Source organism: Colletotrichum karsti (assembly GCF_011947395.1).
Source record: "Colletotrichum karsti strain CkLH20 chromosome Unknown Scaffold2, whole genome shotgun sequence".
Taxonomy (NCBI): domain Eukaryota; kingdom Fungi; phylum Ascomycota; class Sordariomycetes; order Glomerellales; family Glomerellaceae; genus Colletotrichum; species Colletotrichum karsti.
In genome coordinates, this window is record NW_024065902.1 from 1,342,484 (window position 1) to 1,354,568 (window position 12,085).

At 53.7% G+C, this 12,085-nt stretch overlaps 2 protein-coding genes across 2 annotated transcripts; both read right to left on the minus strand.

The window, feature by feature from the left end:
* Nucleotides 1–1,240: 1,240 nt before the first annotated feature.
* On the minus strand, nucleotides 1,241–2,710 carry CkaCkLH20_00931 (arrestin; the record flags this gene model as incomplete). Its single annotated transcript, XM_038883651.1, has 1 exon — nucleotides 1,241–2,710. The coding sequence occupies one exon, from the start codon at nucleotides 2,708–2,710 to the stop codon at nucleotides 1,241–1,243; it is 1,470 nt and encodes a 489-aa protein (XP_038751246.1).
* Nucleotides 2,711–7,809: 5,099 nt separating this feature from the next.
* CkaCkLH20_00932 (zip zinc transporter) lies at nucleotides 7,810–9,284 on the minus strand (the record flags this gene model as incomplete). Its single annotated transcript, XM_038883652.1, has 4 exons — nucleotides 7,810–7,995; nucleotides 8,054–8,354; nucleotides 8,444–9,048; nucleotides 9,141–9,284. The coding sequence occupies 4 exons, from the start codon at nucleotides 9,282–9,284 to the stop codon at nucleotides 7,810–7,812; spliced, it is 1,236 nt and encodes a 411-aa protein (XP_038751247.1).
* Nucleotides 9,285–12,085: the final 2,801 nt, after the last annotated feature.

The following is a 12,085-nucleotide window of genomic DNA, read 5'->3' on the forward strand; positions in this document are numbered from 1 at the left end:
GCTCATTATTTCCCTTTCCCCAACCCCTATTATATATCTGCCGCTGCCCGTTGTCCAAAACCACCAATCAAGTCCTCCCCTCGAACCATCCAACTCGCAACACAAGCTCTCGACAGGATGCAGCCAAGATGAAAGGAGTCTGGCGCCATCACGTGCATCCTAACGGGCGGACCGGCCCCATCTCATCATCTGCAGCATACCTTACTCTGCTCCAGCCAACACGATCTAGAAGGCTCACAGCTAGCTAACACGTTACAGGTCCAGCTTAGCTCACCTCAGACCTTGCGCCTTCGCCTTTCTTTCTTCAGCCCCCGTCTGACTCAAAGACACCAAAAAATAAAACGAGCGCGCGCGATGTGGGTTGAAGATCAACGCTTACCACATGTACCCCTCCGCCAAAGCGTAGGCGGCGTGATACTGCAGCTTTCTAGGAGCGAGAGAGCTGGGCTAACAATAGAAACGCAACTGGAGAGATTCGCGTCCGCAGGGTGGTGAGACCAAGACATCGTCATATCGAGCCCGCCCGCTCCAGTCTCAGTGCGACGAGGACCATTGTAGCCCCTCTCTTTCTTGCCTGTCTCTCCACAAATAATCCATTTCCGAGCTCTGCGTTTTTCCGGGGGAAGCAGCTTGGCAAATGAAAGCCAATGGTCCAGAACATTATGCCGGACCGCGCTCCACCCGCCCGCCGTATGCATCCGATGCCGAAGCCGAGCCCGGTCTTCTCAATTCACTCAACCGCCGTCCCGAAGCCACACGATCCCACCCCCGAGGACTTGGCATCTCCCGCCGGAGTGAGAGATGGCAGCTGACGACATCCACCCGGGGCCGTCAGGAAATTCTGGGCCCATCTGTCTAAATCGGCAAGAACTGGACTGTCACTCATCAGCACAGATCGCGATGCACCATCGAACTACCACATAATTAAATCACACAAGAGGCTCAATGCATTGTTTTCCACAAGATTTAGGTATTATGATATGCTGTATGTATACATTTTGCCTTTCTCTTTGGGTATCCTTGAAATGCGAATCGATGGTATCCAGAATAGAAGTCCCCCAAGTTTACAGCCCTTTTCCGTTCCTGAAACTCCGTGTGGTAGCCATTTTTGGCCTAATCCCCGTCTATTGAAGGGAAGAGCAGATTGTACAAAGGAAAATATGTAATTTGACAGGTGGTATCGTGTGCGGACTTTTTGGCCGGTCGTAGACGTCATGTAGGAAACGCGTCGGGGATGCGCTCATGCAGTTGGAACGGCAGTCCTCCTGCCGGCAAGTTCATCATATCCAGGCAACACTGCGTTGCCTTGGAACTCGACTGCAGGTTGCTGCATCAGCCTTGGCTGGAAGTATGCATCTGCCTCGGCTTCTTCTTGTTGTGCCATCGCCGCGTCGAAGCTGGGCAGGCCCATGCCCAGCTGTGCGGGCGGCTCAAGGGCAATCTGGACGGGAATCGCCAGGTTCACCTTGCTATCGCCGACAACAACCGTCAGTTGCAACGTGTAGGTTCGGGAGATGATGCAAGCGTGGAAGGTCGGGATGAACGTCTTGCGCTCCGTCGGAAGCTTGAACGGGATCTGCAGGGCAGCAAGGTGGTTGATGGGTGACGATCGGTCTTTGGTCGAGCGACGGCCTCGGTTGTTGGAATGATCGGAATCAGAGTGGCTGCCCTGGAATCCGTCACTTGAGTATCCGGAGTCGCGGCGAGTGGTTGAAACTATTTGTTGGCGCCAGTTGATCTTGTCGACAGTGGCCGAGAGCAACGGGACCGAGGTCTGGTAGGCGAGCTGCTGGGAGAAAGCGTAAACCTCGTGGCTATCACCCAAGTTTGGGAGCCTCGTCATCGGCGTGGCGCCGTACCACGTCTGGGCCTGAAGCTTTGCGGAGACGCTGCCCACTTTGGGAGGCAGGATATCGGCAGAGGCAGGTTCGAAGTTGAGGTTGACCATCAGGGAACCTTCAGATGCCTCGCGACCATCGGGGGTGAGGTACACAGCCCCTGGCTGGACTGCAGTAGCGGTGATGCGACCCTGCTTGGAGGAGAAGATGTTCTTGCGGATGTTCTTGGTCTTGCTGAGAGTGTAGCCCTTGTCTTGCTTGGTGATGTTCAGGGGAGGGTCCTCGGGGGAGGCGGGCAGTACGTTCAGCAGATAGGCGTCTTCCATGACCTTTGTTGGACGTCCGCCGAGTTCGTCCTGTCGCACAACGCGAGCTTTGATGGCGTAGTGGATCTGGGCCATGTCGGGTGTCATGTCGTCCTTCTCCCAGCTGCCCATCGACGGCGGCAGGCGCATGTGGTAGTCGTGGATAAGATCAGACTGCGCCTTGTGGTTGCAGGCGCTGATGGTGAGGTGCTGAGGGACGACGAAGTTGAAGGGGATGGTGTAAGTGCGGCCGGCCTCGAAGATCCTCGGCACGGGGTAGGCGGACTCGGGAATGGGCATCTCAAGCTTCAGGAAGGTGTGTGAAGAGAGTTGAGGAATCTGGACGGCATCGAGGCGTGTCCTTGAAGTGCCGAGAAGAATGATCTGAACATAGTCGAATCGAGAATCGTGGTTCGGTGTGATGATGACGTTTCCTGAAATGGGGCTGCCTGAAGTGTACACCTTGGAGGTGAAGTGGTCGTCGATGACGATCTCGATGCTCTGCTTCTTGTGAGCGGGCTGGCGAGAGAAGCTCACAACCGAGCTCATGTCACTGTGGCTCGACATGGTGACTGTTGTAAGGCGGATGAGCTGTTGCGGATGATGTCGATGGCTGCGATGCAGAAGCACATGCGCTGGTTACGGTGATGTAAGCCAGGCGAACATGAAGCACAGAGACGTTGGTGGTCTAGAACTTGAAGGTCCAGACGGCGTCGTAAGGTATCGGTGGGTACTTTCGTATATAGGTGACAAGTCGATTGGAGATCCCCCAGAATATGATGGGAACTTGATGGAGTCAAGATGAGTTGAGGGATGGTAATGGGAAAGGAATAGAGGCCTTTGAGTGGTACGGATAGTAATAAGAGTATCGTGATGGGAAGAGGAGGGCGAGCGGGCTCTCTTTAAGGCTGGGCCAACGTCAAGGATGTGCAGTCCCAAGAGACTGAGTGACTGCTTGGTTTGACATGTCGAAGCAGCAAATCCATGGCGAAAGCAGACCGACCCCAGGGCCGAAAGCAAAACCTCCGCGCCTTGGATTTGCAAAGGGCGGCTTCCAGCCTAAGTGATGGAGGGAGGTGGGCATCGTACCGGTACCTGAGTGAGGTACTTGCGATACATGGCGGAGGTACCTCACTTGAAAGAAAGAATGGAAGCACAGACGCGGGAGGAAGAAACAAGAGAAAGTCGAAGGGTGTGGAGACGCCAACAGAGAATAAAGCAAGGGTCCACCTACCTTAGGTACCTACCTTAGGTACCTCACAAGGTGTGAGTCCCCTAGAAACGGGACGACAGTGACGCCCTTCAACCGTCCCAGTCCAGTCGGCTGTTTCCACTGATGGGCGTCCGACTCCCGGAAGGAGCCACAGGGCGAATTGAACATCGGTCCCTTCCCGTGAGGTTCATGGATGTCGTTGTGGGCTAGCTTTTTGAAGATGACTCCCTAGACAGCGTGAAAGGCGTGAATGGCAGCTATTTTTTCAGAATTGTCTCCATCTCGACTTCCTAGTCCGCATTTTTGCGAGCCGTCCACCGGCTTGACGCTCTCGCTCTCCGAAGCATCGTGTTTACTCCGTATGACTCCAAGTTCCATATATCCACCGTGATGAATTGATTCCAACCTCTTCATGCAGTACGCTGTAGCAACTGCCTGCATGCTACCCGAATTCACTAAAGAGAAATCATGCAACTTACGATACCATGCGTTGCTTGCCAGAACTGGAAGCATGTCTCTAGATTAAGTTACACCTGGAGTTAAAGTATCTCAAGTATCGACGTATACCCAGTTCCGTTCTTTTCGAAGCGGTCTTCAACTTCTTCTGTTCAGATATTACGAATTAAATTCTTAATAATCCAGCTGGTAGTAAGCCAACCAGGATCGCAGCGAAATTGCACCATTCCATTGTGTTGGTTCCGTCAGCCACGAGGTCTTCAAGCGACTTGTTAGCGCTCTCCGAAGGAGTCATCATGTCAATCAGGGCCTTAGCAAGTCGGAAAGGCGCAGTGACCCACTTATTGTCAACATGGACCTTCCGCTTTTTTTCTGCTTTGTCACCACTTGCGTGCGCCCTGGACCTTCCTTCCCTCAGTCAAGGCCGATGATCGGCAACCGTGGAACGCGCCCGTCAACGTTCAATCCCCGACGGCAACTTCAACTCCAAACTAGCACCAGTAATGACCGCCGCCGCATCCTCAACTGACTAGCATTTCCAACGTCAGACCTACGGGAAACTCTCGTCTCACATTGAAGCTGCTAAAAATCCTACGCCGTTCCAGACGCCTGCAAATTCGCAGCCCTGGCTTGATTACACCCTTGTCCGAAATCGCTGCTCACGACGGTGACATCAGAGCCTGCCATACCCAGAAATCCCGAGCATTCTGGGCAGACGACGCGGCTTACCATTTGCCCATTCATGTCGATAACAAGAACGGCAAGATGTGACCAGCGCCGCCGAGGACCTTGGCCGTCACCTCGGCCGATACCTGCAAGCATTTCACACCCGCTTGGATCGCCAAACTCGCAGATTCATGCCACTAAAATGGCCTGACCACCTGGCAATTGCTGCTACGAGCGTCAAGGGTCGGAACGAAAATCTCATCAGAATCTCGAGTATTTGAAGCATTTACAACGCCCGGCCGGCGTCGATGTGCAAAGCCGAGGGGATGGATCTCGGCGTCATCGCGGACAAGCCGACTCGGGGGGCAATCGGAGCCGCGACTCCAAAATCTTATCTCCAGTCTGGGGATTCAGAGCTAAGAGAGCCGCCCCCGCGGATTCGCGCACCATGCGACTTAAATGAGAGCGGGATGCGGGCACGCGGGGAGACATGATGGATTCAGAATCGCGTCCCCATGACCTGACCACAGCTGCGCTCTGCCCAAGGTTGACGTTGCATGGCCGTCAACATCTACGGGAGGGCACCTCATGCACCGCACCGAACCACAGACCCATCCCGGCTCGGGTTCACTGTGAAATCGGCCTCTAGCCTGCCTGACCGAGGAGAAAATTTGATTCCCCGCGGCGATCAACTTCAATACCTATGCTCCCGACCCAACATCACCATAGCAATCACCAACGCTCAGCCATTCAACATCCACCCTCGCCCTACATCATCACTGCAAGAGCAAGGGTGCAGATTTCTCTCCCAGCACATAGCGTCGTCATGTCTGCATCCTCCAGTCACACGAGCGACTGTCTTCCTCAGCCCAACTGACCAGTTCACCTGTACCATGGCCCGAATTTCTGAGCATGTCAAGCAGACAAGGGCGACCTGGGCAACACACAAACGGTACAACCGCCTCAGAAGTGCGTCAAGTACCGCAAGTACCGCTACCTTGGCTCGTCTAGAACCATCATCAAACGTGCGCCTGTGGATATCGCAATTCGCAGACAAAACGACGAAAAAAACTAAAATGGTTGCAAAAATCTCAACAACGCACGACAACCGGCTGGGCTTGACGTACACGGATTCAATGTCTAATGGGATCCATCCAGGGGCGCGGCGCTTTGCCTTTAGGTGCCTGGCGCTTGTTGCTGGCATTGCACGAGATCCATGCCATCGGGTACCCTTAACGTACACGGTCGAGAGTGGATGCCCGCGGCGGAGGCACATCGGCCATCCGGTACGGCCTCCTGTTAGCGGTCGTTTCCCACTGTCACGCCCGGTGGAGCCCCGGTGGCATGGGCACCACCCCAAGGATGCGTGATGGGGGGCTCGCGAAGTCTTAACGTTAGGGGAAACCGACGGTAATGAGATCCATCCGAGCTACCACTTTCGCCATCGTGAGATGAAAATTTTCTCTTCCAAGGCCGCAACAACAAATCTATTCGTCAAAGTCGAGACATGGCAACGTGGTTGGCACATACACGAGCATGCACACACACCGTCCACAACATTACCACCGCGAATCGCCAAATCTGTCGTCGGAAACTTGAGGAACGCAGCTGACCACGTTGCCGCCGCCCGGTAGCATAATTGGATGTCCGTCCATCGCAGCCGCACGACGATGGCGAGCTTATGACTGATGAGATCCATCTGGGTGATGACGCTAGAACACTTGGAACGCTCGATGGAAGGCTGGACTGCCAGGCACGTCAGGCCAAGGCACGGAAGCAAGCGGATCTCCAAACATGTTTGAGGCTCCATCGCGGAACAAGATGGGGCTCTCGGGTACATGCCATGCGGCTTAACGCAGACGACGTAACTAATGTCATGAGGCTGTTCGACTGTCCATCCCGACTCAGGGGTGCATATGGACACGCTGGGAGCCTGCAGGCAGAGACAGGAGACGACTGTGGATTCGACTTGTGGTTGTGGATGATGGTGCAATTCTTCCAATATCCACTTTCAGCCGACGACAAACGAGCCGTAGCTGGCCGCTAACGCTCACGTCTTCACAGCCGTCTCACGATGTTCGCGAGGTGGAAGGGACCACGACGTTTGAGGAAAATTTTTACGAGCACGTTTCTTGCCTCGACATCAAGTGGAGCCCCCCAGCCGCCGTCTCTCGAACTCGGTGTCAATCGACCCACGATGCGCGGCGTGTATTCGTTGACATCCCACGCCCGGAAGCAAGGCCCGGAACAATTACCTAAGACCCGACCACTCGACCGCCCTTCCGCTTATGGGCTCACTGTCGAAACGTTCGAGGCCAGTCTCTCCGTCTCGACCGGCACGGGAGATCGATCGGATGGAAGCTACCAGTCCCAGGTCATTCCCGGACAACGAGATGCTGTTGCATAAGAATCAAGCGCTAAACTCTAGTTGTCTCACGCGCCCTGCGCAGACATGTACACCGCGCCCTGCAGCGCACCTCATGTCATCGCCGCTCAAGCACTAGCAACGGCCATACAGATCCATTTGCACGTCACCCTCGAGAACACTGGATTTGTGGCACAAAACCATAACTTTCAACAACGTTCCAACTTACTCTATGGATGAACAGCAGCTGCCCATGTCTAACAGGATTCGTATTGCCCCTCGCTGTACCTAGGGTACCCTTTGATACCTAGTATTCCTCCTGGTTAAGACTTACACCATCTCCAGGGCTGGATTACGCCAGTCTAACTGGCACCGAGCTCTATGTGCTCCACCCTCTGGACTCTTGTTAGTCATTCAACCCCAAAGTTAGCCAGGCTTCCCTTCAGATCACAAGCCAATTCGTTTCCAACGGATTTCTTTAAACGTTCTGCATCAAGCAACTCATAAAGCTGATTTGAACAAGCTTGTTCCATCGCGGCGTTTAGGCTCACTGCTCAGTTGGCAAAGTCGACAAGTCCCAGTACTTCGCCTACTTCACGTACCTAAGTCAATCTTCAAGCCACAAGTTGCGCCCGCCCTTCTGCCAAAGACGGCCAAGCCCTACAGTTCAGAGAAGCAAGAAAGAAAGAGCGATTGCCGCCACGTTGCACTACTCAGCCGGGTCAAGAAATCATCGGGCTGGCCTCACTCAGCCTCTAGATGCACCTTTCTACGATCCTTTGATCACTATGGTACTAATCCACTGCATTCAGCAAAGCCAAACGTTTACAGCATCTCAGCTCGAGTAACTTCAAGTTAAATTGCGATCTCTAAGCCTCTATTTTGTTGTACCCGGTTGCCGGAATGATGGCGCTAAAGACATGTCTAAATGCGGGATCTTGTGCGTGAGGCCTGCTAACGGTCTACTCAGTCGTGCCACGAGATGTACAGCATGATGCCGGCACCAACAGCAATGGCAGCAAACTGGACCACTGTCTTACGCAACTCGGCCATCTTGTTCGGTCCCGTCTCCAGTAATTCCGGGATGACGGCAACAGTCCCCACGTACAAGAACGTGCCGGCGGTGAAAGGAAGAAGCATGTCGCCCCAGGTCTACCAATATCTCGTCAGCACCAGATCTCACCATCGTCACGTTAGCTGCGGCACTTACCAGGCTAGTTCCCCAGAGTCCTGCGTTCCGCGCCATGGCGTCGTCGCCAGAGCTGCCACCGAGCTCTTGAACGGCAATACCAATCAGCGTACCAAGGAGGGCACCAAGCGCGGTGACGAATTGAGCGCCCATGGCCGCCCGCTTGCTGAAGCCGGACTGCACGAGCAGCGCGAAATCGCCAACCTCGTGCGGAATCTCGTGGAAGAAGACTGCAACCGTCGTCGTCGCACCGATGGTCGGGGACGCGTAGAAGCTGGCGGACATGGCCAGACCATCCGTGATGTTGTGCGTAAAGTCGGCGCTGCAAGAGGTTAGCCGTCATTCATCAAAGACATGCTGCTGCTGAGGCTCGCGGTTCGCGGCCCGTTCACCAGCGCGGGGCATCCGCACATCAAGTTGAGGTATCCTCCGAGCTTCACGCTGGGGTTAATCTCCTTCTCCGTCTTCTCCGCAGCGCCGTTGGAGCCTTCGTCGGCCTTCTTCTTCCGGGACTTGAGCTCCCCCGCCTTCTCCACCGCAGACGACACGCCCTCGGCCTTGGCTTCGGCGTGCGAGTGCGCGTGTCCGTGGTCGTGGGTGTGTCCCTCGCCACCCGTCGCGATTCTCAGCCCCTTATCCATGGCCACGAACGTCATGAAGCCGACGAGAATGGCGACTCCCAAGAGCAGGTTCCTGTTCGGCTCGACCAGGACCAGGCGCGCGCGGGTCGGCTCGTCCTCGCCGAGGAAGATCTCGGGCAGAAGGTGGAACAGCGTGTCGCCCATCAGACCACCGACGGCGAAGGCCACCATCACGGAGAGCGAGGAGGGGTCGATGTTCGGCGGGCACAGGGCTAAGAGGAAGTTTGGCGGGCCCGAGATGTACAGCGTTGCGAGGATGGCGTTGACCGCGGGGCTGCCCGGGAAGAGCACGCCGAAGGCGCGGGAAAGTAGGGACGGGCTGTCGTTCAGCTTGGACAGCTTATCGGCCGTGAGGCTCTGCACGAGGGAGCATTGCTACAGGGGTCAATTGTCAGTTTCTCCCTCTAGATCGTGAAGCATTGATCTCCCGTTCGCAATTGCAGAGAGGCAATGCATGCAGCGCTTACCTGCAGCTGTTCGTCGAGCTCCTCGAGACTCAGGTCAGCAACCGGCTTGCTGGCCGACGCGAGCTTCTCCGCCACCGAGGACGCGATGCTCAGCTGCACCAGCAGGAACAGAACCCAGAAAACGGGCTTCGAAAACCGAGCCATGATTGTGGTTGTACCGCAATTGGCTTTCTGGAGTCAAAGAAGTAAATGGCCGATTGTGCGATGCTCGTCGGTTCTCAGATCTTTTGGCGCACGCGGGATCGGACGAGCTTGCTCCTCGGATTGATCCTAACACTTGTTGAGATCCGACTGTGCCCCCTCAGCTCCCCCAGACGGGCGGCGGGAGCCCGCTTGGCACATCCCTTCCCTGAGCCGAAAGGTAATTCCGACCATTCGGTCGGGGTACGCTGACGCCGACAGCGCCGACCGGAGGCGACCTGTCGCTCACAGGCTCACAGACTCACGCCGCAGAGCATAGAAGGGCGGGATAAAAAGCCGCTAGGCCGTTTTGGGGTTATGAAAAGCATATCTCGCATCCGATGTAGCTGTGTTTGACTTTTACGCGTCTGCAACGCCCAAACATGCGGCCAGAGAACTTGCAATGTTCGGACGACATGTTTGATGCAACGGACGAAGGAAAACTGACAACGACCAGTCTGCGACGACGACGGGTGACAGCTCCTATTTATTCGCTCAGCTCGATTCAAAGCAGCGATGGTCTGGTCCGGGTTGGAGATCCCCGTTTCGAGGACCCGGAAGGGCACGCGCGTTCTCTGCGTGCTGGCCAATGACGTCCTTCCTATTTGGTGCATTGACTTGCTCCTTGGCCCGGCCCATCAGGGTTGTATCTCGGGATGTGGGAGCGGGCATCGTAGCTTTTGCCCATTTCTGCGATGTTTGGGAATTGCATACTGGTGACTCGGTATGTGGACTCTGGGCGCTGACGTCGGTCTGTTTGATGAGCTTCCTTGTGTGTGTTTTGGGTGCTGGGGCTTTGTTCGGGGGAGGTGTGTGGTTCCTGCCAATGGGGGCTCTTGGGTGACATGCATCGCGTTATCGTGATGTTTTCTCTAGCGTCCGAGCAGCAGACTTCCTGTGAATTGGAGTCTTGACAGGGTCAGTTACACTATGAAAGCAAACCGATACGTCTGGATTTTGATTTTTCTTGAATTGTGCTCGCGAACTCTCTCACAGGCACAGTGTCCCGGTTTCTCATCCTTAATCCTTTGGCCGACTGCCCGCTGCCGGCCTCGTCAATGAGACGGTCCAGAACTGTATGCCACCACTATGTGTAAATGCAACTTTCGGTCTTCAACAAGTTTGTGGATCAGGCGCCCAGGTTCTGCATTTAGACGCCAATGGTGGCGCTTCTGCCTATTGACTCGTTTTCGCATTCTTGGGAATCGTGCTCTACTAGAAATCTTGTTGTATTCTTGTTTCTCTGTCTGCGTATTCCACGATCCTCTAAACGTCATCACTGGTTTTGGCTTCCATCTAGGGAGTATATGAGTATGGCGGTAGAATGACTTGTGTTTGGTGGAGAGGGGATGTTGAGGATGCTGTCTGCTGACACTGAAGAAAAGTGAGCCCGTCACTGGGTGAGTGCATGACTACTATCACTGCGTTGCTTCCGTTTCCAGGATACTACGAACAGGGAACTAAAGAAGAAGAAAATACGGTGTTCTGTCTTCTGTATGCAGCATCTCATAAGCAGCCTAATATATATCTATGCATAGCACCATCACCTCAAGCCGACTCAGCATTTATGATGCCCGTTATATTTGGGATATCGCCCTGTGTAAAGGGGATTTGGGAGTGCTTCCTTACTGTTTGAATCATACCTTATAACTGACATGTTGGTTCAACTGTTGTTTATATCCATTTGTTTCATAGAGGGCGGGTAATGTGTTGGGCAGCTGTGGAGCACGTATTGGCAAGCCGCTGTAAAGCTGATCTAGAGCTGAGCACTAGTTCCAATTCATAATTAACTTGTGATGTTTTTAATGTCTGGTCTCCCCCTTTCCCATAGCTCTCGCGAACTTACGTGCGCCCAACCTTAGCTAGGCTAAGCTTATTAGATAATACTAGTTTAACTATTATTTATATCTATTTATTATATTGAGAGATAGTATAGGCTAAAGTGCTAGAATTATATTAAAGAACTAAGAAACTCAACTTAGTAAACTGCTATAAAGCTAGCCGGGCAATACTCCCACCCCAATGTCTGGTCTATGCCTGGGTTGGAATCTTCTCTTCAGGGAGGTTTACGAATCAACGGATGCAATGTGAGTATACCCATGGATACGTTAGAAGTAGGCGAGGTTCAAAGAGACTCATCTTTTCGCTGTGATTCTACAGAAGTATGTGTTCTGTGAACGAAGATGATGACGGACCATTGTGTTCCTACGCCTTTAAGCAACGATTCTTCACTTATAGGTATTCACCGTCTCTGCCATTGGCTGGGTCTTTGGCTCGCAACAATACATCCATTAAGTCCCACAACTGTATCACGGACGTGTATGAAGATCGGAGGCTGAAGCTATCGCCACTAATGCCGATTGCTTTTTGCATTGCCATTCAATAGCTCATGTGGAGATTCCGCTCACTGCCATACTATTCTGCGCGCTAGCATGGGTCAGAGGTACTGTCAACACCTTATATTTCACTGCTTTTTATAGTGGGTAGTTGCAAGAGCTGCGCGAAGCGTAAGCCACGCAATAAACCAAACGGACCGGATGAAGATTGGAGGTACTTATGAAAATCGCCTGGGGTACCGAGTCTCAGTACAAAACAACATTCAAGGTATTCAACTCCTGGTTATATATTGACAACTATCGCGTCTGTAAGACATATGAGGGTATAAAAAGCTAAATCTTGGGAAGCCTGATTCGGCGGGCAGTTCGTATAGGAATAGCAGCCACGGAGAGTGTTGCTTGAGAGTTTGGGTTCCTTGAGAAGGTAAC